The following is a 21,742-nucleotide window of genomic DNA, read 5'->3' on the forward strand; positions in this document are numbered from 1 at the left end:
GGGTGATGTCACAAAACTGGTTGTAAACTCAAATCCAGCACACTTAAATCTGACAAAAGTAGAACGCTGATGATCTTCTACCTGCTCATGCACGCAGCACAGAGGCCGTACGGCAAGCCGTTGACGTCCAGCTTCACCAGCTCTCCTTTATTTTTGAACTCTTTGAGGCAAAAGGCGCATTTATACAACTTATGTTGCTGCAGCTGCCCGTTCGGGGACGACGAGGCCGAGCCGTTCCCTCCGCCCACCCCGCCGGCTCCTCCCAGCGCCGAGCCGGTGGAGAGCTTCTGCATGTGGAAGGTGCCGTGGATCTTCAGCTCCAGGGTGGAGGTGACCGTCTGCATGCAGACGACGCAGCGGAAGCCGGTCAGCGAGTTGCGGAGGTCGGGGTGCATTTGGCAATGCTCGATGAACTCCTCCTCGCTCTGCAGGGGCATCTTACAGATGCGACAGGTTCCTGTGTCCAGACTTTTACTGTGGGTCACCTAAGGAAGAAGGAGGAGGAAGAGAGAGAGACTCCTTCAACCTAAATTAACCTTTTCACCAAATGAGACGAAAAACAGACCCAAGAAAAATAACTCGGGGGTTTCTGAACATTTCTTATGTAGTTTGTTGCTGCACAAATTGCCTCCCGGAGGACGACTTAACATTTTTAAGTCTGTAATCAAAGCAGCGCGGTGCGTTTTGAGATCAAAACACAGGTACAGTATGGAGATAAAACAGTCTCACAAGAGAAAAGCAAAAACGCGTCTACACAGCGCCGTTGTGTTATACCTGAGAGGGAATCCATCTGCTTTTCCAGGGAAGAGATTCTAAATGAATAACATGCTGGGATGTTGACACATGGACAGACAGATATTCAGGCTGGACGGCAGGAGTACCTTGTGTTCGGTGAGCGTTAGGAGTGAGGGGAAACGCTCGCCGCATATCGGACACATGTAGTGTTTGGCAGGGCCGCGATGCGTCTGAGCGTGCTCACGAAGTCCAGTCTCTGAGAAGAACGTCCTCGAGCAAACGTTGCACTTGTGGTTTCCTTTGATGAAATCCGCCTTTTTCTTCCGAGAACCTGCCCGACAGTTGCGTTGGAAAAGAAAAACAACGTGCATCGTGGGAAAAATGGTACATTTTGCAGTTTTACCAGTAAAAAACAAAAAGAAAGCGATGTGAAAAAGTGAAGACAGCTAAAAAAAATACTTTAATTCAACAAGAAGTTTTCAAGACAGACAAAAATGGTAAGATTATCTGGAAAGTTCAATATGTAAAAACATAAATAAGAAAGTATTTTATTTAGGTACGGATAAATAGAATGTATTTTTAAGAGCAAGCTGCTAATTTAGCTGGAAAAAAAATTAAACACACTAAGCAATCCCAAAAAAGCCTTTAAATTATAATTATAAATTATAATATTTTGAAGTTAAAGCCTAACCCTTAATAGAATCTATGCTATACCAGCGGTGCATCATGAAGAACATACCAGCGTCGTCCTCTCCCGGTCGGATGTTGTGGTCGCGCAGCCGGTGGTTCTGCAGCAGGGACTCCATGGTGTACGCAGCTCCACAGATGTCACACGCATACATGGGCTCGGAGTTGTCCAGCTCCTCCTCACCGCCGCTCGCCTCGTGGCTGTTGGCTGTATCTCCCCCCTGAACCGACCCTCCACCAACGATTCCACCCTTCAGGATGTTTTGCAAGTCGGTTTGTTCGACCGCCACGACCTTCGCCCTCTCCACGCCGCCAGCCCGCCCGTTTCCGCTCCCTCCTCCTGACTTGGAGGACTGGGTCAACCCGTTGGGGGTTCCGTTCTGACTCCCGCTGCTGCCCGTACCCCCTCCGTTCCCGGTGATGCCCCCGTCGAAGATGCAGTGCTTTTCTCGCAGATGTCGCTCCAGCAAAGAGATGGCGTGGAAAGCCTTTCCGCAGAAGCGGCACGTAAACTTCTTGCTGTGCGTGGTGATGTGACACTGGAGCTCCACTTCTGTCCCAAACGTCTCCCCACAGAAGATGCACTTCCTGGGCTTCAGTCCTGTAGAAATAGAATCTGTTACATAACAATCAGACTTAGAATTTTAAAACACATTTTAGAACTTTTTAAACTAACTGTTGGTGCAGAAGTTAGATCCTCTAATTTCCCATCAGCCCTTTGTTAACACTCTCTCCCGTTAGCTTACAGCACCTCACAAGCCCAAGCTAACAGTAGCATAGCAAAAACAAAAGCAAACCAAAAAAGAGCAATGTATTTCCAGGTTGTCCAGTCATGTAGTCTTGAACCAGACACCAGCTCAGACGAGGAAATTGGAGACGTTAATGGATCTATTGGTCTGGGTCATAAACCCGAGCTTTTTCCAACCGCTGGTTTTCATCTACTCCTGATCCACCATGGTTGGAATATATAAATAAATACTCATAAATGCAGTTTTAATCTTGAAATATTTTATAAATGTTCTCTATCACGAGAAAAATGCTACAAGAACATGTTAAAAACACCAAACCATCATTTTCATTGGAGCGTATAATTTAAAGATAAGCTTAAAAGATGTTTTTTTTTCTGCTCTCAGTGTTGGAATGTGGCTTCGCTGTGGGTTTTTTGGCCCATTCAGGTACTTGTTACTAAAACCTGTTTTCTTGTATGACATCTTTCAATGTTAAAAACCACAAAGAGCTTCACAATACCGCAACAAGTCATGGAAGCATACAAAAACATAGTAAAAGGAGCATTCAAGTTTTTTTAATAAAGTTTGTGACTGTGATGTTCCAGTCTGAGTCATGATGGCAGTCAACAAAAAAGGTCAGAGGTAATACAGCACAGTAGTTATTTTTCATTGCTTGATGTGAAAACTCAGGTGTAATGATTTGAAAAGGTCTCATTTTTACCAGCTCCTGAACTTTAAGTGGTTACCACGGCAACAATTAACATGTTTTTCTCTAGACACAGATCTGTGCCAAATTTTTTAGAGTTTCTATTAAAAAAATGTTCAGGGGTTCTGGTGTTTCATCATTTTTGGGAAAAGTAGTAGGAAAACTGGTAAGAATTTGACCTTTCGTCGTCATTCTAGGACATATTTAACCACTTTTCAGTCAGTGTCACCTTCTGACAATTCTAGGAGGAACAGGTGAACTGTACCTGCGAGTCCTCCTGGAAGGCCTGACCTTTGACCCAGGTGATTATGCTTAACGTGAAGCTGGAGGTCTGCTTCCTTCCTGAAGTCCCAGGCGCAGGCGGTGCAGCGAAACAGCTTCTTCTCGTTGCTGTGTTTCACTGCTAAATGCACCTGCATGACGGCAGAAACAGAAACAGTCCAGTGTGCTACTTTGTCCTCCAAAGTGAACGTTTTTCTGAAAATGGAGGCTGATTTACCTGTATGGAAACCTTGGAGTCAAAGACCTCCTGACAGAGAGTGCAGTGGTACAGCACAAACGTGTGCATGTCCAGCAGGTGTTTCTGCAGGTCATCCACCGAGGAGAACTGCTTGTCGCAGCTCTCACAGACATACTGCGTTGACGTTGTGGTGTAATGCACCGTCAGATGTTGAAGCAAAGCATCCTGGGACTCAAAGTCTTCCTTGCTGCACTGGGGACAGGACTGGCGCCTCAGCAGCATCTCCAGGTGGGACTTCAGGTGCGCCTGGAAAGTCTCGAAACTGGCAAACCGCAGGTCGCACTGGTTGCACGGATAATCTCCGTTGCTCCCCATGGATGGAGTGGAGTCTCCTCCCAGTCTGTGGCGCTTGGGAGAGGAGATCTCTACGTCGGAGGAGGCGGGGCTGAGGTCAGCCACCTTGGCTTGGCGCTTGTTGTTCGCTAACGGGATGTTTTTGTGGTTCTCCTTAATGTGCTTGGTGAGTTTGAGGAGCGAGCCGAAGATTGGGGAGTTGGTGCAGTACGGGCAGGAGTAAACCTGTGCGTGGACGACATCAAGACACGTTTACTAAAATGTAATCAGATCTCATTGGGTCCATTCAGCTCTCTCACCTCCATGAAGGACTGTGATGCAGCCTGAAGGACCGGAGACTCCAGTTTGGCCACACCCCCACCGGATGCACTGCTGCCCCCGGTGGCCGAGGGGCAGTGCGTCTGCTGGATGTGCTCCGTCAGCGAAGACTCGGTCAGGAAACCCATGGAGCACTGGTTGCAGAAGAAGGCATGGTTCCCTTCTAGGATCGGAAAGTGGAGTTAAATCTGTCCTTCAAAGAATTCAAAAACAATTTTTAAGCAAGAATGGGGTGCGACATGACTTTTAAACCCCTTAACCCCTTAAGTTTCTGCTTTTAAGCAGATGCTACATTGAGATCATTTTAGAGCTGAAGTGGTTTGTCGCATATTTGAAACAACAGACATTAAGGGGTTTTAATATGGAGCTAAATTGGGGTTAATAGATCCATGCTAATAGCTAATCCAGCTAATATTGAACTCGGCCTAAAACATGTCTTGCATTGCTCTCAGTGCAAGTCTTGGTGATCCTGTACATGCCCTGCGACGTCGTCAATGTGTGACTTTATAATTCTTAACATAACTAACCAAAAATAAGCCACAATGCCACAACTATTATCTATTGTGTAAGGGATAAAGCCTGACGAGGTGTTCGTTATCATCAACTAATGGGGTACATGGAGGGCTGATTGTATGGGACAGTAAACTGCCACATAAAGCATGTCAACATATGCACTATGGTGTACAATTAGGATAAATTGGGGGCTCGTCCGGGATCTATTAACCATCTGGAGTCGTTTAATTTGTTAGCGTTTGCTCCACTTGGGTTTTGTTTAGTTTTGATTGTACTTGGAGCAATGTTTGGTTGACAGTTTTCTTTGTGGTTCATGACATGGCGTTTAAGGTCCATATTAAGATCAAGAGCATTTTGAAGATCCTCCACAGAGGATTTGAAACTCCTACTTCGGCTGAAGAAGGTGGAGCTTGAAACAAAAGCTCAGGAAGTGGAGCTAATCTACTTGTGAGTGCGTACTTTAGGAAAATCCAACCTGGCTGCTCCAGACGTCTCCTTAACATCAACTGCTCATTAAAAGTTTGTAAGTAAACTCATTGCTCTTGTTCCCAGTTTTTCACAATCAGAAAGGGTTCCGTATCCGTGTTTTTGGGCGCATTGTGACCTCTTTGGCCTGGCTGAAACATGTGTGGAGTTCACTATTCCAATGTAAATGGTGGGTAAAGTCCAGGAATGCTCTCTCTCTCTGTTAAGTAGTTTGTGGTAAATACTTTTTGGATTGCTTGGAAAAGTGTTCCTGCTGTTTTTATGTGTTAAGTTAGAGCACTCTGGACCACATGTTATGTTTTTTTTTTCTCCTTAATTATCTGAGATTGAAAGAAAAAAACCCCTTGGTGGTGTAAAAGTAAAGGTTGTAAGGATGTTAAAATAAGAAAACTTCCTCAGTGGCCTTTTGGTAGAGTGTCTGCCCTGATACTAAAAGGTTGTGAGTTCAAACCCTAGCAGAGTCATACCAAAGACTCTAAAAATGGTACCTGCTTTACACTTAGTATAAATGGGTTGGATTGAGGGGTTAAACCACCAAATGGTTCCTGCACGCAGCTGTGTCTGCAGGTCACCGCTCCCCCAGGATTGGGTCAAAAGCGGAGAATAAATTTCACAAACCTAGATGCTTGAAAATTAATGGGACTTTAAAACTCCAGTAAGACACTTTTTTAGATGCATTTTGATCTTTTACTGTGCTACAATGTCGTAAATGTAAATGAAAATACCTCAAAATGAGGCTTTTCATGGAAATTATGAGCTTCAATCAAAAATAAATCAATTTGATATATAATTGATTACAGGTCACAATTAATTAATTGCACATTTATTATTATCTGGAAAATAATACTATAGTTATATTTATGCTCGTAAATTTCACTGGCTTAACCTTTGACAACCCTTCAGAGACTTTGAAAACATGCATTTTAGGACTAGTAAGTTTAAGGGGTTGGTGGTAAATATGCAGATGATGAAGTCGGCTCTCCTCAAGAATGTCAATAATATCTCCACCTTGAAAAAGTTTTTAAAAATTTCCACTGCTTACAGATCATTTACAGAGTGTGGTTTAAAATATGCAACAATCATAATCAACTTCTGAAAGTTTGGGATGTTCGCTCTTTTAATTAGAGATGCGACTGTCAGTCAGACTAAATTAGCATAAACTCATTTTATACCTAAATTTATTTCTAATTCTATATATTTAAAAGAAGTAATTTTGAGTTTTTTTCTTTTCAAAGTGGTTAATTTAAGTGAAATCCTGGATTTAACATTGTGAATTAGCAACATACGACATGAAAGGGGGTTTAAGTTGCACAGATTGACAACCCAGTTTGCGTCCAGACACCAAACAATGAATTCAAGAAACATTAAACCAAGATAAACTGTTTCAGTTAGAATTTATATAACAAAATTTGGTCTATATCATTAAAATAAGGACAAACTATACTAGCATTAGCAACCTAAAGCCATACTATGGGATGACATGCTGATTATCTGGTAGCTCTGTTATGAATGTTTAAGGAAAGTAAGTATGAGAAATGAAAAAGTACCATAACAGAGCCCTGAGGGATACCATACAGTATTTGTGTTTAGAGTACATTTACATAAAACCCTGCTCACCCAGAGTGGTGGATCCTGCCATAATCCCACCCGACAGGCAGTGGGACACCCTGATGTGCTCTTGCAGAGAGTTGATGTCCCCGAACATGTCCGGGCAGTAGTTGCAGTGGAAAGCTGTGACGTTGCTGAACTGCATCAGGGGAAACGCTGCCGCCGCCGCGCCCGCGCTCCCTCCGCTGGCGCGGTGGGCTTTGCGGACGTGCTCGTTGAGGTTGTAGAGTGTGGGCAGAGTCTCCAGGCAGAGCTGACACGTGTGGCTCTGCTGTGGCTTATCTGCGTGGATGGTCTTCAAGTGAATCTCCAGCACAGCCAGGCTGTGGAAGTCTCTCTTTGAGCAATAGGGGCAGGAGTACGTCACTTTGCCCCAACTCCCTACTGTTGAGAGGACTTTGTTTAGCATTAAAGTTTGGGGGTAACTTACTAGTGAGTGGAACAGCTTACCTCTACCTTGATGGCCCAGGGTTATCCCCAAGTCCTCCCCGCTGTCGGTACCTCTCCTGCGCCCTCGTTCACTGCCCTGGCTGTGTTTTAAGGTGGAGTCTGGTGTGGAGCCTCTTTCCAGACTGGCGCTGGAGTCCGGAGTGGCGGAGCTCATGGAGGCAACGCTGCCGAGGGCCGGGTCGGGACTGGCAGCGCTGTGGATGGAGGAGTCGGGCTGACGGTGGCTGTCTAGGTGGCAGTAGACGTCCTCCACAGAGGGGAACTGTTCCGAGCAGACGGGGCATCTGAGGACACAGAAAACTCCTCTAAAATCTCACGTCTACTGCAGCATTCCAGCTTAATGAAAAGCTGCGGTTCGGAGGCTCCACAAAGCGGTGCTCAGCTGTACTTGTGTTTGCGGTTGGCGTGCTGCGTTTCGATGTGCGTGAGGAGCGAGGCCTCGTCCAGGAAGATCTCCGGACAGTGGATGCATTGCAGGTCGGCTCGGTCGGACAGCTGCGGGTGCCTGGTCAGGACGTGTTTTTCCAACTCGTCCGTCTGGCTGAACGTCTCCTCGCAGTAATCGCACATGTAGAGGTCCTGGTCCAGGTCGGCCTCCCCTCCCGCTCCTTTCTTCCCTCCTTCCCGCTCGCTCCGCAGCGCCAGGTGCTCTCTGTTTTTACGGTGAGCCTGCATCCAAGCGCACATACCAAACTGTCAACTCGCGTCAGAAAGAAACGGCAGCTTATTTTCACAAGTACCTGAGCGACAGAGGGAGTGAAAGGTGCTGACCTGCATGTGGCTCTGCAGGGAGGAGGTGGAGGAGAAGCCACGCTTGCACACGGTGCACTTAAACGGTTTGCTGGAGCTAAATGAATGAACGGATGATGGAAACACAGTTAAAGAAAACATTTTTTGTGATTGATTTCCAGCTACAAGGTTTGAAGGGGATACCTATGGGTCTTGAGATGAATTTTCAGGTGATCGGAGCGAGAGAAAGCAGCTTCACACTCCTGGCAACTGTATTTCTTATCTCCTGTGGGATGGGACATTTTTAAAGAACGTTTGTTCATTTTTATTTCATTTTTATTCAATTAAAGGGGAAAAAATGCAATACAACCTTGAGTTTTAAACTTAAACATGATGGAAACCAACAAAAAAAAAAGAAAGAAAGAAGAAAAACTTAAATTGTCTGCTCCTTTTAATAAATTAAGCAGTAAAAAAAGAAAAACACAAAACATTCTGCTGATTTAGTACACAATAGGAGGAAATTGGGAAAGAAGGAACAAAAATGTACATTTACTAACCTAAACCAGAGCAAAATGAACACCGTACCTCAGTTATGAGCAGTTTTTTTATGACACTAGATAGATTTGTAGTCAAATAATCAACTTTGATTGTAAAATAGTAAAGATTCCTGATACATGAGAGCAAAAAGATCCACCTTGATTATCTTTTGATCTATTTTAAAAAACGTTCATATTGGTCTTTTAATTTTGATTATGCCGCTCTTATAGTCAAAAACCTGTGTTGTTTTCTAGGACATAGTTTCAGTAGAAAGGCAGTCGTTCATTACAAATTTGACTGTTGCCGCAAAGCAATCACGCCCCCCTTCCCATCACCCAAAACTGAGTAATCTGTTTTTCTACCCCAGCAACCAAAAGAGTGAGCTATATTGGAGCTATCCAGTTGTACATTTTGGAACAAGATGCCAGCTCAGACGAGGAAAACAAAGACATACATGGATCTAACAAATATTCTTTTTTTTTAAATATTTATTTTTTATCTGCTTCTGATTTACAACAATTAAATAAAGAAAAACTCAGAAACACAATTTTGAGCCTAATTTTCTTTATATATGTCCTCCATCATCAGAAAAATCCCACAAAAAAATGTTTTAATACCCCACTCATGGTTATAAAAAAATTGATGCGTAGCAGAGTCAAAATAACTCAAATTTAAATGAGATTTAGTAAAATATAAAAAAAACAGAAAAAAATAAAATATAGTATTTTAATATCCATCATCACGAATTTCTAAAATATCCTTGATATCAGATATAATTTAACACCCTGCATCCCCAATAAAAAGGTTTCTCTTAAAGTGTTCCAGTGTGCCGTTTCATTTGATGGCATCATACCTGTGTGAAGCTTCACGTGCCGGTCTCGGCTCCGCTTGTGTTTAAAGAGGCGGCTGCAGAAGGTACACTTGAAAGGCAGCTTGTCGCTGTGGATCTGCTCGTGTCGCTTCAGGTAACTCAGACGGCTGAAGAGAGAAAAAGGAGGCCGACATTCAGAAGCCAAAAAAAACGATGACGGCTAGCTGTTCGGACAGCGTGTTCACAGTCAATCCTCACAATGTCCAACAAAGTGTCCAATTCAGTTAAAAGGTGAAACGTTTTCAGGTCACTGACCTAAAAAATGATAATATTTGATCATTTTTTGGACATTTCTGAGAAAATGTGCAATTAAACTATTAGAGATGCAAATAGAAATAATTTGTTTAATATTTTTGTGTCTAAATATGGTTTCATATCTTTGCAAAGACTGTAGTTTTCATGATAATTGTCTTAAAAAGGATTATATTGTTTATCTTCTAATATTAGCCCAAGTGTTTATTTCACAAAATTTATCAGCCCAACACAGTGTTTATTAGAGAGAGGCGTCTATTGCAGACCGGCGTTTATTACATCACAGACAGAATGGAGATGGTTGTTGGATTCATTTTGTTGTGACATTTGTTCACAAAATGCATTCAACACCAGATTAACATTTTAGGATTTTATTGAATTGATCTGAATAGTACTGACTGTGAATGTTTATTTTCTCTGTGAAGCATCATCAATCTCGGTTTCAAAAATCCTCTTCACTTTCATATGAATCCTTTTTTCTGGAGACATACACACCTTTTTCATCTTTGCTCAATAATCCTGGTTCTTCTAATTTGTCGCTTGTTTTCTTAGCATCTCCACTAAGAAATGGTTTGCTTGTTTCTGCTGCCTTCATCTCAATATCATCCATTCTCTGATACGTTTACGATCCACCTCTAAATGTTGTGCAGATTCCTCACTGGAATGTTCTGTGGCGTCTGCCATCGTACGAAATGTAAACACTAAATCAAATGAGAGTTTCTTGGCCATCGCTCCACAACACAAATACCACAGATATGAACGACGTCCAGCGTTGCCAAATCGGACAGTTTTCCTCAAAAATTGGGTACGTTTTTTGATCAAATTGGAAAAACTGCCAATCTGTGTGTCCTCTTAAATATCAGTTGGGGTGGGGTGTCTTAAAGGAGCCTGGCCACAATTACTGTATATATTTTTTTCATATATTTTTATAACTTGTTATGGTACTTCGTTGACAGTGTTCCTCCGCTTATTCGCTTTTCAATATTTGCGGTTTCACAGATTTTTTTTCAATCAGATGATTTTCCCTTTTCGTCACAAAAACTCTGACAATTCCAGACACTTGTATGAAACTTTTGCGTCCGAAGGAGACGCAGAGTGAATTTCTGAATCGGGGAGAGGAGATGAACATGCAACACCCTTGCAAATAAGGAAGGAATGCTCAAGAATTTAATATTCTTTGCAAGAGGATAGTGGGATGTGATGAAGAATCCAGCCGAATAGAGGACAAAACTTTCAGTTTGGATCTCAAGTCAGGAAAAGCGCTGATTGGACGCTTGCTGTTGTCGCAATACCTTTCAACCAATCAATGGATTTCAACATGGTACGACAGTAGGTCCGCTCTAACTGGTCCATTCTATTTTTCTATGGACCTATAACCAACGGGGGACCAAAATTGGCACAAATTGGTCTGGTTTAAAGTAACAATCAACTGTTAGACGTGGTGTTTATTGGAGATCAGCCACTGTTGGAAGATACACGGTAAGAGAAAGAGAAAGAGAAGCCAAAAACTGAAAACAAACTACAGGAATTAAATAAAAAAAGAAGTCCTTATATTGAGCCTTGTGGTACACCTGCAGTGATTTATGTGTCAGGAAGAAGCCGCTAAAGAAAAATGGTGAAAACTAGAAAATATGAACCAAAATATAAGCTGAAAATGAGGAAACAATAAAAATCTCTAGGCCACGTCCTAAAACACAGCAATCACACATTTGAACAAAGTTGAAAGTACGAGTAAGTGAGAGAACAGCCGGAAAGAATAAGTAATATTGAGAATAATAATGAAGACTCTTAAAATGGGTCTAAACCCCCAGAGAGTTCTGTGAGAAATGTACTCACCTCATTCCCGCTTCTGTTGCCTTTGTGTTATATATAATGTTGAGTATAATTCAAAGAAGTGCAGATTCACGAGCGGAACGTGAAGATGTGGCAGGAGATACCTGAAGGACTTGTCACAGAACTGGCAGGGGTACGGCAGACCGGCGCCTCCTTCCTCCTCGCCGCCGGTGGCCGTGCCAAGGTCACAGCAGCCGTCTGGCATCTGCGAGGGTGACGCCACGTCTTTGCTGGAGGGCGAGGAGGGCACCCAGGACAGGCCCGTGGGGTCATCGTCCCCATCTGAAAAAGAGACGAGAGGTTTCAAACACATCAGAAAACCAAACGCTTCGACGCACAGCTGCAGGATTGCAAATGAAGAAACAGGTGAGCAGAGTTGGGAAACGGGGGGTAAAACAGGGAGGATTGCAGTGATTAAGAATACGTTTCATCTTTCATGGAAGGCAAAAAGCATTGGAGGCACCCTGGGGGAGTTAGAATGAGTAAAAAGGAAGATATAAACAAAAAATAAACACATTCATCTTAGTTCCGAACATTCACAGAGAAGAGAAACCAGGATGGCAGAGATAAAGGGAGAATGAAACAGAGGAAAGAGACTCTGGCAGTGGCAACATCTAAATAGAAAGCTCCAAGAACTATGAATCCCCAACGGAGCCCAGAAATAAGGACAGAGAGTATTTTCTCTCCCTTCATCCTCCCTCCATCCCTCCCCTCATCTCCCATCCCTCCATCCGTCCCCGAGGACCATAGATCCGCCTCATCATATTTTCATTAGGGCCTTGGCAGATTGAAACGTCGGAAAAGCGATTAGGAGAGCAGAGTGGAAAGATGGCGATATTCGCTCCCTTTATCTGCGGTACATAGGAGATTATGCATTGCTCTTTTCCCCATTTCCTCTCCCTTTTTCTCCCTCCTGTGCAGTCTTGAACAGAAGCGACAAAAAGGCCACGACTCCTTTAATAGACACTTCAGAATGGATTTGAGGCGACAAAAGAGGAGGCTGAATAATGCTTGATATTGTTCTGTTTCTCTTTGTGCGCTCTGAAGCAGCACAGTGAGGCCATTTAGCATTTTTGCCTGGAAAATGTAAGAGAGAGAGGAGATGAAGAGGAGGAGAGGCGAGGCTGTTTTCCTTTACTTTTATCAGATAGATTCATCACCTCGCCCGGCGACAAATCAAAGAGAGAAAATGAGGAGAGTGGAGTGAAAGGACAGAGAGGGAAATGTCAGCTGTGGCTCGTGCCAAGACTCATTATGAGCCGAATATTTCTGCAGCCCAAACACACACGTGCACAGACGCTCCTCCTGGTAATTTTAGAAACAGAGTACACACAGCTTCACCTCAACCAACTCCTACAACTTCAAGTGCCTCGTCTTCTGTGTTTGTGCCGAGAGGGGGAGGAAACGGATTCCTGTGATGAATCGAACGCCGGGAAAACGTGGGCACAGCGACAAGCAAATAGAAGTCAGCAGGCGGGGGGGGAGGAAAAAAAACTGTCAACGCTGTGAATTTTAATTCTACTCCAAGACGGTTTCTTTTAAAGAAGGCTTAAGGACACATGAGGAGCTGAGAGGCAGGAGCTGAGGCAGCGAAAATATGGAATCACTGCCGCTGGAAGAAGTTTGTTCAGCTGTTTCTCTTAGGAGAAATCATGACTGAATCACAGAATGTAGATGCAAAAATATGATACAACTAAAATGATTACTAATCCTATTCTTTAGACATTAAAACACTCAATTATAAATTATTTTTATGTTGTTCTGTTGCTAAAAATCCCTTCACTGTAGATAAAAAAACTCAAATCAAAAACTTTTTTTGATTCCATTTGTCACGTATACAAACTGTAAAAAGTGAAACATTGAATTAATTTACAAAAGTTTTGTAATTTTGTTACATTTCAGAATATTAGTTTTAATCAAATGTAATTTTTAAGTTGAATAAACCATCTACATAAAATTAACTTGATGAAAACTAATTATTTTAAGTGTATAACATTTTAGAATTGTTGTTCATTTTGTTTGTCAATGTTTCACTTAACACACAGTATGATATAATATATCTTTTCAATTCTGCCATCTTTTTTTGTTAAACTTTTCTGCCTTTCTTTACCAGACATACATTTTTAAGAATTCTGAACATTAATTTTTATTTTCTCACCTATCTTTTTTTGTAGAATAAACAGATATTCCTTTGAGCTTTTTGTTTTACTCTGCAATAACCTGTTTTGCAAATGTCTTTTTATTTGTTCACTCAAAAGTGAAGTATTGCTCTAAGTTCAAATCCCCAACCCCCATCCCATGAGAGCTCTCTGTTTACACGATCTCCCCCCAGCTTACAACCCCTCACACTCCCCACTTAACATTACCGGTACAACAAAAGTAGCAAGCAATATCAGAGCTATACAGCCGTACAGTTTTGATTTAGATTTCAGCTCAGACGAGGAAAACAAAGACGTTCGTGGATCTAATTGTCTGCAAGAGGATGCATCAGAATAGAGCAGAGCATGGAGCTTGTGGGCCCTCCCAATGTATTTTCTGTGTCTCTTTTTCCAACTCCATTTTCTTCATCTGCTCCTGAATCACAACAATTTGTATAAAAATACTCACAAATGCAATATTAAGCTTAATTTTCTTAATCCTTGTGCTATCTTAAGGTGTCCAAATGACCTCAGCCTTTCATTGACGTGTCATTCCTCCCATGACAAATATGGATGAAGGTGGACAGGATTTCATGTCTGTCACAGACAGCAGTGAAAATACAAAAACATTGGAAAAAAAAAAGTTCAGCGCACTGTTTTGTGGGGTCGAGATGACCCCACTCCCAACGTCAACATGCCTAGAATAGAACAAGGGTTAATATATGACCTCTATCATCAGAAAAAAGGCCTCAAGAACATGTTAAAAACATTATCTGAGTGGGTTTTTAAAAGAAACGTTTCATGTCAGTTGAACTAAAATTAAGGCTTTGAGCAAATTTGAACAAAAATAAGAATGACAGAGTCAGGCTTGTGTGTGATAACTCTTGACTGGTAGTGTTTGTCTGCCCTGCTAGTGACTTTGGCAACACAAATATTGACGTAGGAAGCCATGATTTATGCTGTAACTAGGCTAAAAAGCTGTTTTTATTCAGAGAGATGACTTAGGCCAATATGAGTTTATAAATGACAAAAATCTCCCACCTCTCCTGACATGAAGGCCAGGGCGTTCCTCTTGATGGATCCCTATCCTGAACAGGTCCAAGGTCATAAAGTACGAAGGCCTGTCAGACCGACCATGCAGGATGAAACGGCAAAGATCCATCAAATACTTCAGCAAGATGGAAACCAGCAACAGAGCACTTAAAAATATATCTCAACCAGATGAAACTAAAGGAAGAGGATGAAGCACTACTAAAGGACAAAGCCCTGTATGATGTGTTCCACTGAAAAAAGACAATATAATTTTCTTTTATATGACAAAATCCAACCACCTGGCTGACCTGAAGAAGACATTGATCATGGCTTTACAGGAACAGGCCATGAGTACCAGATCAATAGAGGCTGGGATTTACCACACCAAGCTGGACTCCAGTTATAGACTGTGCAACGATGCCCAAGACAATACAGCACCTAAAAGCAGGATTAAGAGGGCGAACATGACATCGTCAACAGGAATACCTCGGTCACGTACAGGTTAAAAGTCCCAAGATGGTAAAAACCCCAAAAGCGTAGAAAAAAGACACTAACTGGTCACATGGGTAACAAAGCAGACACTGTGGTGATGAACAAACAGCTCAGGAAGATTGGTGAAAACGTACCGATACCGGGTCAGAAATATCTAGCAGAGGGAACATAAGAACGCCTGTGAGCTTTAAGTCTAGACTATTTTCATAGCCTCAACTAAAAAAAGGAGATGCATAATTAGAATGAAAATAAAATAAAAACAGACACATTTAAAATAAACATGCTAAAGACAGAGCAGAAAAAATAGATTAGTCTAGGAGATTTAGTGTAGCACGTTTTTTTTAGATTATTTTTTAAATAGCCACTGACAGGGACAGTTTAACGTTAAAGAAGTTGGACAAACAGCAAGAGTAGAGAGCGGAACTGTTAAAGATGTAGAAGACAAGAAGAGTTCAAGTGGTATCTGGAGAAAATGGATCTGTAATCTTCAAGTTAGGGATTGTAGATGAAACTTGAATTTGTAAAGTAAAAGAATCAGCGAAGATTATGAGATGGAACTTAAAAGGCTGGTTTTCTGATATGAACGGATGCAGGAGTGGAGGAATGAATGAATCGATGGAGCAATGGATCATTCCATGGGTGTGGAAGTGGATGAATTGATGGATGGATGGATCCAGGAATGATGAAGGGATAGATGGATGGTTTGATGGATAGATGGATGGAGAAATGGAGGAAGGGATGAATGGATTAGTGGATTGTCCTACAGACAAAAGATTTGGGGAAATGGATGGATAGAAAAGTGGATGAGTGGATGCAAACTGGTTCAAACACAAAGGAAAGTTTCCTGGCAGCAGCAGCAGTGATGTGTTTCTCTTGGTCTCGTGTGGAAATCAGCCACAAACACATGAGGTGACGACCCCACGAACACAAAGGTGAATCCTCAAAAGGACGGCGGTTTCCAGCTGCTGAATCGAAATGACATGTTGACCGTGCCAAAAAAACACAAACGCAATTTACTCCGACAATCAGCATTTAGGAGCAGCAAACATTGATGTGAGAGAACGAGTGTGACCCCCGAGAGTCATGTCACCTTTTAAACCGATCACCAGTCAATTCATGTGCACAAACGACATGACCTCCACTTGTTTCACGCTTTGATGAAGGCCACCAGTCCGAAACGTTCACCGAAAAGTTTGTTGACATGGCGTCATTGGATTAACTAAACAGATTAGTCAACCTTTTTCAGAAATATTTACGGTTTCACACAAAAAATGTGGAAACAACAGATGGAGTTTTAGTGATAGTGCATAACACAAAAGGAAATATACACTAAAGTGTTGGCTTTACGGACAATATAGAGAATCAATGGCAGCAATGATTAGTCCACACATAAGGAAAGTGTTTAGATTTTGAAATTCTGTAAAATTCATACAAATTTTTCAAATTTTCGCACAGAAGAGGACAGCCCCAAAGATTAAGACCAGATACAAAGAGGTAGCGCCTCCTGCTGCCCAAATAACATGATGCAACAACACATGATACACAGAGTGTGAGCACACCAAGAAACTTTCAGTTAGATGCTCGAAACGCAGTTGTAAGAGACGGCGGCCTGGGAGAAGAAGGCGAGCGCTTGTTTGCAGCGATCCGGACTCATGTGGATGGTTACAGAGTCAGAGCGACTCTGTTAAGTGGTAATGCCTCTGAAGTGGGAAAGAGCAGATTTGTCCAGAACAAGAGGGAAAAATCACTTTTTGACGGGGGGTAGGGGGTGCTGAGAAAGAAGGGGAGGAGAGATTAGCGTCATTAAAGAGCCCTAATCCTCTGACTAGCGTGGCTGGCGCTAAAATGGAGGATCACACGGCTTTTTAACGGCGCCTTTGTCAGCCAGTCACGAGGGGACTGGCCAAGACAAGGCTGGATGGCAAACTGGGAGAAAGTGGAGGACAAGGGAGGGAGGGGGGCGAAGCAAATTTCAATGAAAAGTGAAATTATGGAAGGGTCCTCGGAGGAGAGGAGATGAGGCGGACGGATGGTCGAGGGACGAGAGGAGACAGCAGACACTTCAACGTGCTCCCATCTCCTCCTTTTCTGTTCATCTTTGGTGAACAAAAATGGACCGCGGGACCCAAACCCCGCAGTTCCCTCTATTCTTCGTCCCTCCCCCTGTCCTCAGCAGTCCCTCTCCTCTTCATCTCTCCTCCGCTCCGCTCCCTCCCTCCGTCACCTTTCATGTTGTTACTCATTATGGCATTGACATCTCTCCCTCCATCCCTTCAGCAGCTTCTCCCCTACTGGCGTTGGCCTTCACCCCCGTGTCTCAGCCTGGACGGGACCTGGGAGGTCGAGGGGAGGGGGGGCGTTCCAGATGGAGAGACTCTGAACTCCAAAAGAGAAGGAAAGCATGGACGGATGAAAGAGCTGGAGAGCCCAGGAGTCCAAAACAAAAAATGGGAAAGACCAAAAAGGAGCTAAATGGACCGCCTGAGTCTACCTGAACCCCCCACCCTCACGCACACACACACATGCACGCACACACTCCCCGTGTGCGCCTCTAATAGGCCAGACAGCGAGGCAACATGTGGAGGACTCACTCCTACTGAAACACTCTAATGAAGAGACGCACACGCTGATCGATTTATCTCTTTGTTTCCGCCGCCCCATCTTCTTCCCCCCCATCTAAACTCAGCTTGTTATGACAGTCACACAGAGGGAAATTAAATGAATACATTATAATAACGGGACAAAGACATCTTTAAAAGGAACTGCTTTCCGAACAGTAAAGGAAAGCCCTGCTGGTGAAATAAACGGCAGTTCGCCGAGTTTGTTCTGCCGCTAAACGCCAAAGACGGAAACACAATCTATGCATGTCGTTCATTCTCTCGTTTGATGTTTGAATCAAAGGAGCTCAGCTGGTTGCAGCAAAAGCCTCGCAGGTCCCAGTGCTGCCGCCGCCGCCGCTGCAACAGCCGGATCTGCCGTCAACCTAAAGCAACTTTTCCATTTACATTGTAAATGTAAAATCCCACAAAGTGATGCGTTGAGTGTCAATTAAAGAAAAACAAGTCGGTGTTGACTCGCTCAGGTTTTTGTCCTCCTTCTCTGCTCCCTCTTTTCCTCTCTGCTCCGTTCACTCCCCCCCTCCCGCGTTCGACCGTCCTGCTCTCCACCCTTCTGCTTGGCCGTCAGCCCAGACCGGCACCTTTCCCCAAAGACCCCCGCTGACCCTCTATCCTTCCATTAGTCTTTCGCTTCATCCCTCCTTCCGCCGCTCCCTAGGCCCCCTCCGATGGCCCCGGGCTGCCCCAGGCGTGCACGCATGCAGCCCCAGACTCACCACAGGGGGCAGAAAAACAACTTCCACCCTTGGCTTCATTCTGGCTTTCACAGTTTCGCACACATGCAAACACAATCAGATTTCAAATAATAAAAAAGCTTTTTGTCCAGCTCCAATTTTCCGCGGAGAATCCGGGAGCCTGGAGTTCCGGAGGCTTGCACCTGAAGCGCCATGCTGAAAACCATTCAAGGATTAAACCTTGACAGTTAGATTACAATCTGTGTTCTTTGATTTTCTGCACAGCTACAGTGGGGCCGTCCTTCTCTGATTACTTAATTTTGATGTAAAATTGCAGACGGAGACAAACTCGGGCTTTGACAGTGAAGGTAATGAGCCAATCACGGGTTTCGCTGAGTTCGAATAACCCGAATGTTTCTAAATATTGCAAATAAAGCATTGGAACAGGCAGACAGCAGAACTGAAGCAAGATCCCCACCTGGCTGAGTGATTACCATGAGTTGACATGGCAACCAGCTAGCTAAGCACAGCTTATTGGTCGCCATGCATAATGACAACGCGCAGTAGGGCAGCTTCTCTGGCAAGTCGCATTGTTTGGTTAAAACTACCTGTTGAGCTCTCCTTCAAATGCTGCAGAAAAAGACAATTTATTCTGCAGCAGATGGAGAGAACACAAGCGGAGGAACATCAAAGTTTCACCATTGACAAAACAAACAAAGATGGCTGAAAACACGCGCATGGTGTAGCTCACATGAGCGGCACCGCGACGTTGCGACGGAAGGATCTTTGTGCAAACATGTGCGTTTCCACACGGCGCGCTGGCTGCAGGGAGCATCACCTCCTGCCCTGGGAATGGGTCCGGCTGCCTTTGGGCGCCAACTGCTCCATATGGGCAGCGCATGTCTGTGTGTGCGTGCGTCGAGTTGGAGGGCAGAAGGTTAGGGGTAGGGGGCTACAGATGGGGGTGGGCGGGCAGTAGGTTGGCAGATGACAAGATTTTTCCCACCACACAAAATAATTTACCGTACACAAACAAACAGAGCTCAGACAGCCAGCAGAGCGCGGACAGGACAGATGAACGCTTTAGACCAGGGGTGGGAAAACTACGGCCCGGGGGCCATTTGTGGCCTGTTAAACTATTTAATCTGGTCTGTCAAACTGGAACAAATTGTATTAATGTTTGCGTTTTCCTGTAACTCTTGTGTCTCCCCATCGACGGTGAGCTATAAATACATTGACTTTTGTTTATGTTCTGAAAATTAATCTGTAATCATGTCATTTTGGAAGATTTCGTTGTTATTCTGGTGTTCATGTCTGTTTTCTAAGTGGGACGTAAATTTTTTCCAAATATTCCAACACAACATGAATGCAGCATTTTTCTAAGTTTGCGTTTTTCCATGAGGGGCATCAATCCATTGATGCATTTAACACTAAAATGAGGAAATGTTCTGCATTGATATATACATATTAAATTCCAATCAAAATCGAAACATGTCTTTGTCCACATTTTGTGTTTTTTTCTTTCTCTTATGAAGTGGAATCACCAGAACACTCCAGGTTGCTCCGGGTTCGGCCCTTCTGTCAAAGTTTAGAACCTTTTGTGGCCCACGAGCTGAAAAGTTTGCCCACCTCTGCTTAAAACGATGAAGAGCTCTTTGATTGGATGATTGGACAAGTTTGGACAAACTTTGGAAGTATTCATAATCTTTTAACAGACTTTCAGCAGACTATTCAGCTTCATTTGTTGCTATCTTAAACTGCTGACTTACAGGCCATGTCCCACAGCCACTACATACTATTTGCACATATTGCACAGATGAAAATTGGTCATCCATGAATATACGTGGAAAAGTGAGTAAAGTTGTGGTCCTTGATGTGAAATTTTCACAGATGTATCACAAATGAACCACATTAAAACCATGAAGAAGTACAAATAAACAACACATAAAGAACACATAAACCCACGTTTATTTGAATTTCTTCACCTTGACATTTGTGGGTCCTCGCGAGGCTTTGTTTTATTGAAACAGTCGGAATTCTCTGGTTCACACCAGTTCTAGGTGCTAGCCGAGGCTGCCCGCCAGGGAGGACCCCTCTTGCTGAGATGGGAGACCCCTGGAAGGAGCCGTAGCTGGGGAGATCAGCGTGAAGGCCCCTGACGCGTCTGGAGTCACATCGCCCCTCTTGAAAAGACCTGACGAGCCAGACAGAGGGAGCAGAAAACCCCCTCTTGGTATAGTTTGATGTATGGGTGAAAAATTGCCCAATTTAAGTAGTGAGCATTGTGTATGAATTGCTTTTAAAATCCAGGGCACTATATAGTCCTTCACCACATCATTTTTTAGTAGTTAGGGATTGGGGTGGGAAGCCGGTACATAGCTACTGCGCTCCTTCTGGGGGAGGCGAAGTAAACACAGCGCCATCTAGCTTTTGGTGGTGCAAATATTGCACTAGTATGTCAGCAGGAAATGAAACACTGCTTCCCTACAACCAGTTGGAACTCAATCAGGTTCGTCACATATGTTCAAAAGCCTTTTATAAGGAACGAGTGTGTCATGAAGATAGAAGGAAGAGCATGGAGGATCTGAGGAAACATCACACACCGACAAAAACAACACGTCTGCTCCAAAAAACTCAGATGGTAATCCTAATTAGTGACTACAATCTCCACTAAATAAAAAACAGACTCTCATAGGAACATAAATGCAATGTAACTAAGTGTGTGTCAAGCATGGCCCTGCCCCCACCCACCATGAAAGCATGTGGTGAGGAGGGCTGGCATCTGCTTCCTTTTACCACATCTCTCTCTTTCACCCATCCTCTTTATTCTCCACAAGCCTTTCATGTCCGCCTTCTTTCAGTTCACCGCGCTCAAAACAGGAAGTGAGGCACCTGAACCGCCGGGGTTGGCGGTTCAATTCCCCGGGCAGTCGCTCCGTCACGGCGTCCTTTCCTGACCCCTCCCTCTATCTGTCCATCTTGTTGGCTGTTTGTTCGCTCAGCAACAAGAACCAGCTGTCAGGCAGGAGTGTAAGATAAACAACAACACTGTGCCAACACACACACAACTACAGCTTTGAGCTGCGCACATACACACACACTGTGATCCCATTGTGTGCACGCCGCCGGCTATATCATCTATTTATAAGAATGAGGTTTGGTGAACGAGCGGACCGCTCACTAACCTGGAAACACACTCACCTGAGGACCAGTGACCGCACACTCACACACACTCACTCGTGCACACTCGTGCACTGAGGAAGGCATCTGAACATTCCTGAAGAAAGCGGTTCGGACTGAGTTGTATTTTGGTGACGATTAGAGTGATAGAACCATGTGCGTATCGGTCATTCTAAACAATCTGCAATAAAGTGATGCGCCCGATGTTTCATCGCACAAACACACACCTTTGCGCGAACGCAGCGCCTATAAATAAGTGATGCAGGCAGCTGGAGCTCGCTGTTTACAACACAAACACACAACCCGAGTCTGGGTTTTTTTTTTGTAAAAACCTGCAAAGC

At 43.7% G+C, this 21,742-nt stretch overlaps 1 protein-coding gene and 1 long non-coding RNA gene across 8 annotated transcripts in view; one reads left to right on the plus strand and one right to left on the minus strand.

Annotated features, from left to right (window-relative positions):
• znf423 (zinc finger protein 423) overlaps positions 1-21,742 on the minus strand; it is a 178,922-nt gene that overhangs the window by 85,808 nt on the left and 71,372 nt on the right. For 4 of the 7 annotated variants that reach the window (XM_024281572.2, XM_024281578.2, XM_024281571.2 and 1 more), the window contains 13 exons: positions 11,372-11,549; positions 9,165-9,289; positions 7,979-8,060; positions 7,817-7,892; positions 7,434-7,714; positions 7,046-7,329; positions 6,605-6,979; positions 3,970-4,151; positions 3,356-3,895; positions 3,122-3,269; positions 1,475-2,023; positions 882-1,066; positions 82-485 (listed from right to left, as the gene is read on the minus strand). In XM_024281572.2, the coding sequence (XP_024137340.1) occupies positions 82-485; positions 882-1,066; positions 1,475-2,023; positions 3,122-3,269; positions 3,356-3,895; positions 3,970-4,151; positions 6,605-6,979; positions 7,046-7,329; positions 7,434-7,714; positions 7,817-7,892; positions 7,979-8,060; positions 9,165-9,289; positions 11,372-11,549 (3,409 nt within the window). The remainder of the gene's footprint in view (positions 1-81; positions 486-881; positions 1,067-1,474; positions 2,024-3,121; positions 3,270-3,355; positions 3,896-3,969; positions 4,152-6,604; positions 6,980-7,045; positions 7,330-7,433; positions 7,715-7,816; positions 7,893-7,978; positions 8,061-9,164; positions 9,290-11,371; positions 11,550-21,742) is intronic. The other 3 variants (XM_024281579.2, XM_024281574.2, XM_024281573.2) reach the window with 2 other exon arrangements.
• Positions 2,913-9,267, plus strand: LOC112152182. Its single transcript, XR_002920246.2, has 3 exons — positions 2,913-3,022; positions 3,102-3,158; positions 9,137-9,267. It is a non-coding gene; the product is annotated as an uncharacterized LOC112152182 (long non-coding RNA).

The sequence above is a fragment of the Oryzias melastigma genome, linkage group LG6 (genome assembly GCF_002922805.2).
Source record: "Oryzias melastigma strain HK-1 linkage group LG6, ASM292280v2, whole genome shotgun sequence".
NCBI classification, from domain to species: Eukaryota; Metazoa; Chordata; class Actinopteri; order Beloniformes; family Adrianichthyidae; genus Oryzias; species Oryzias melastigma.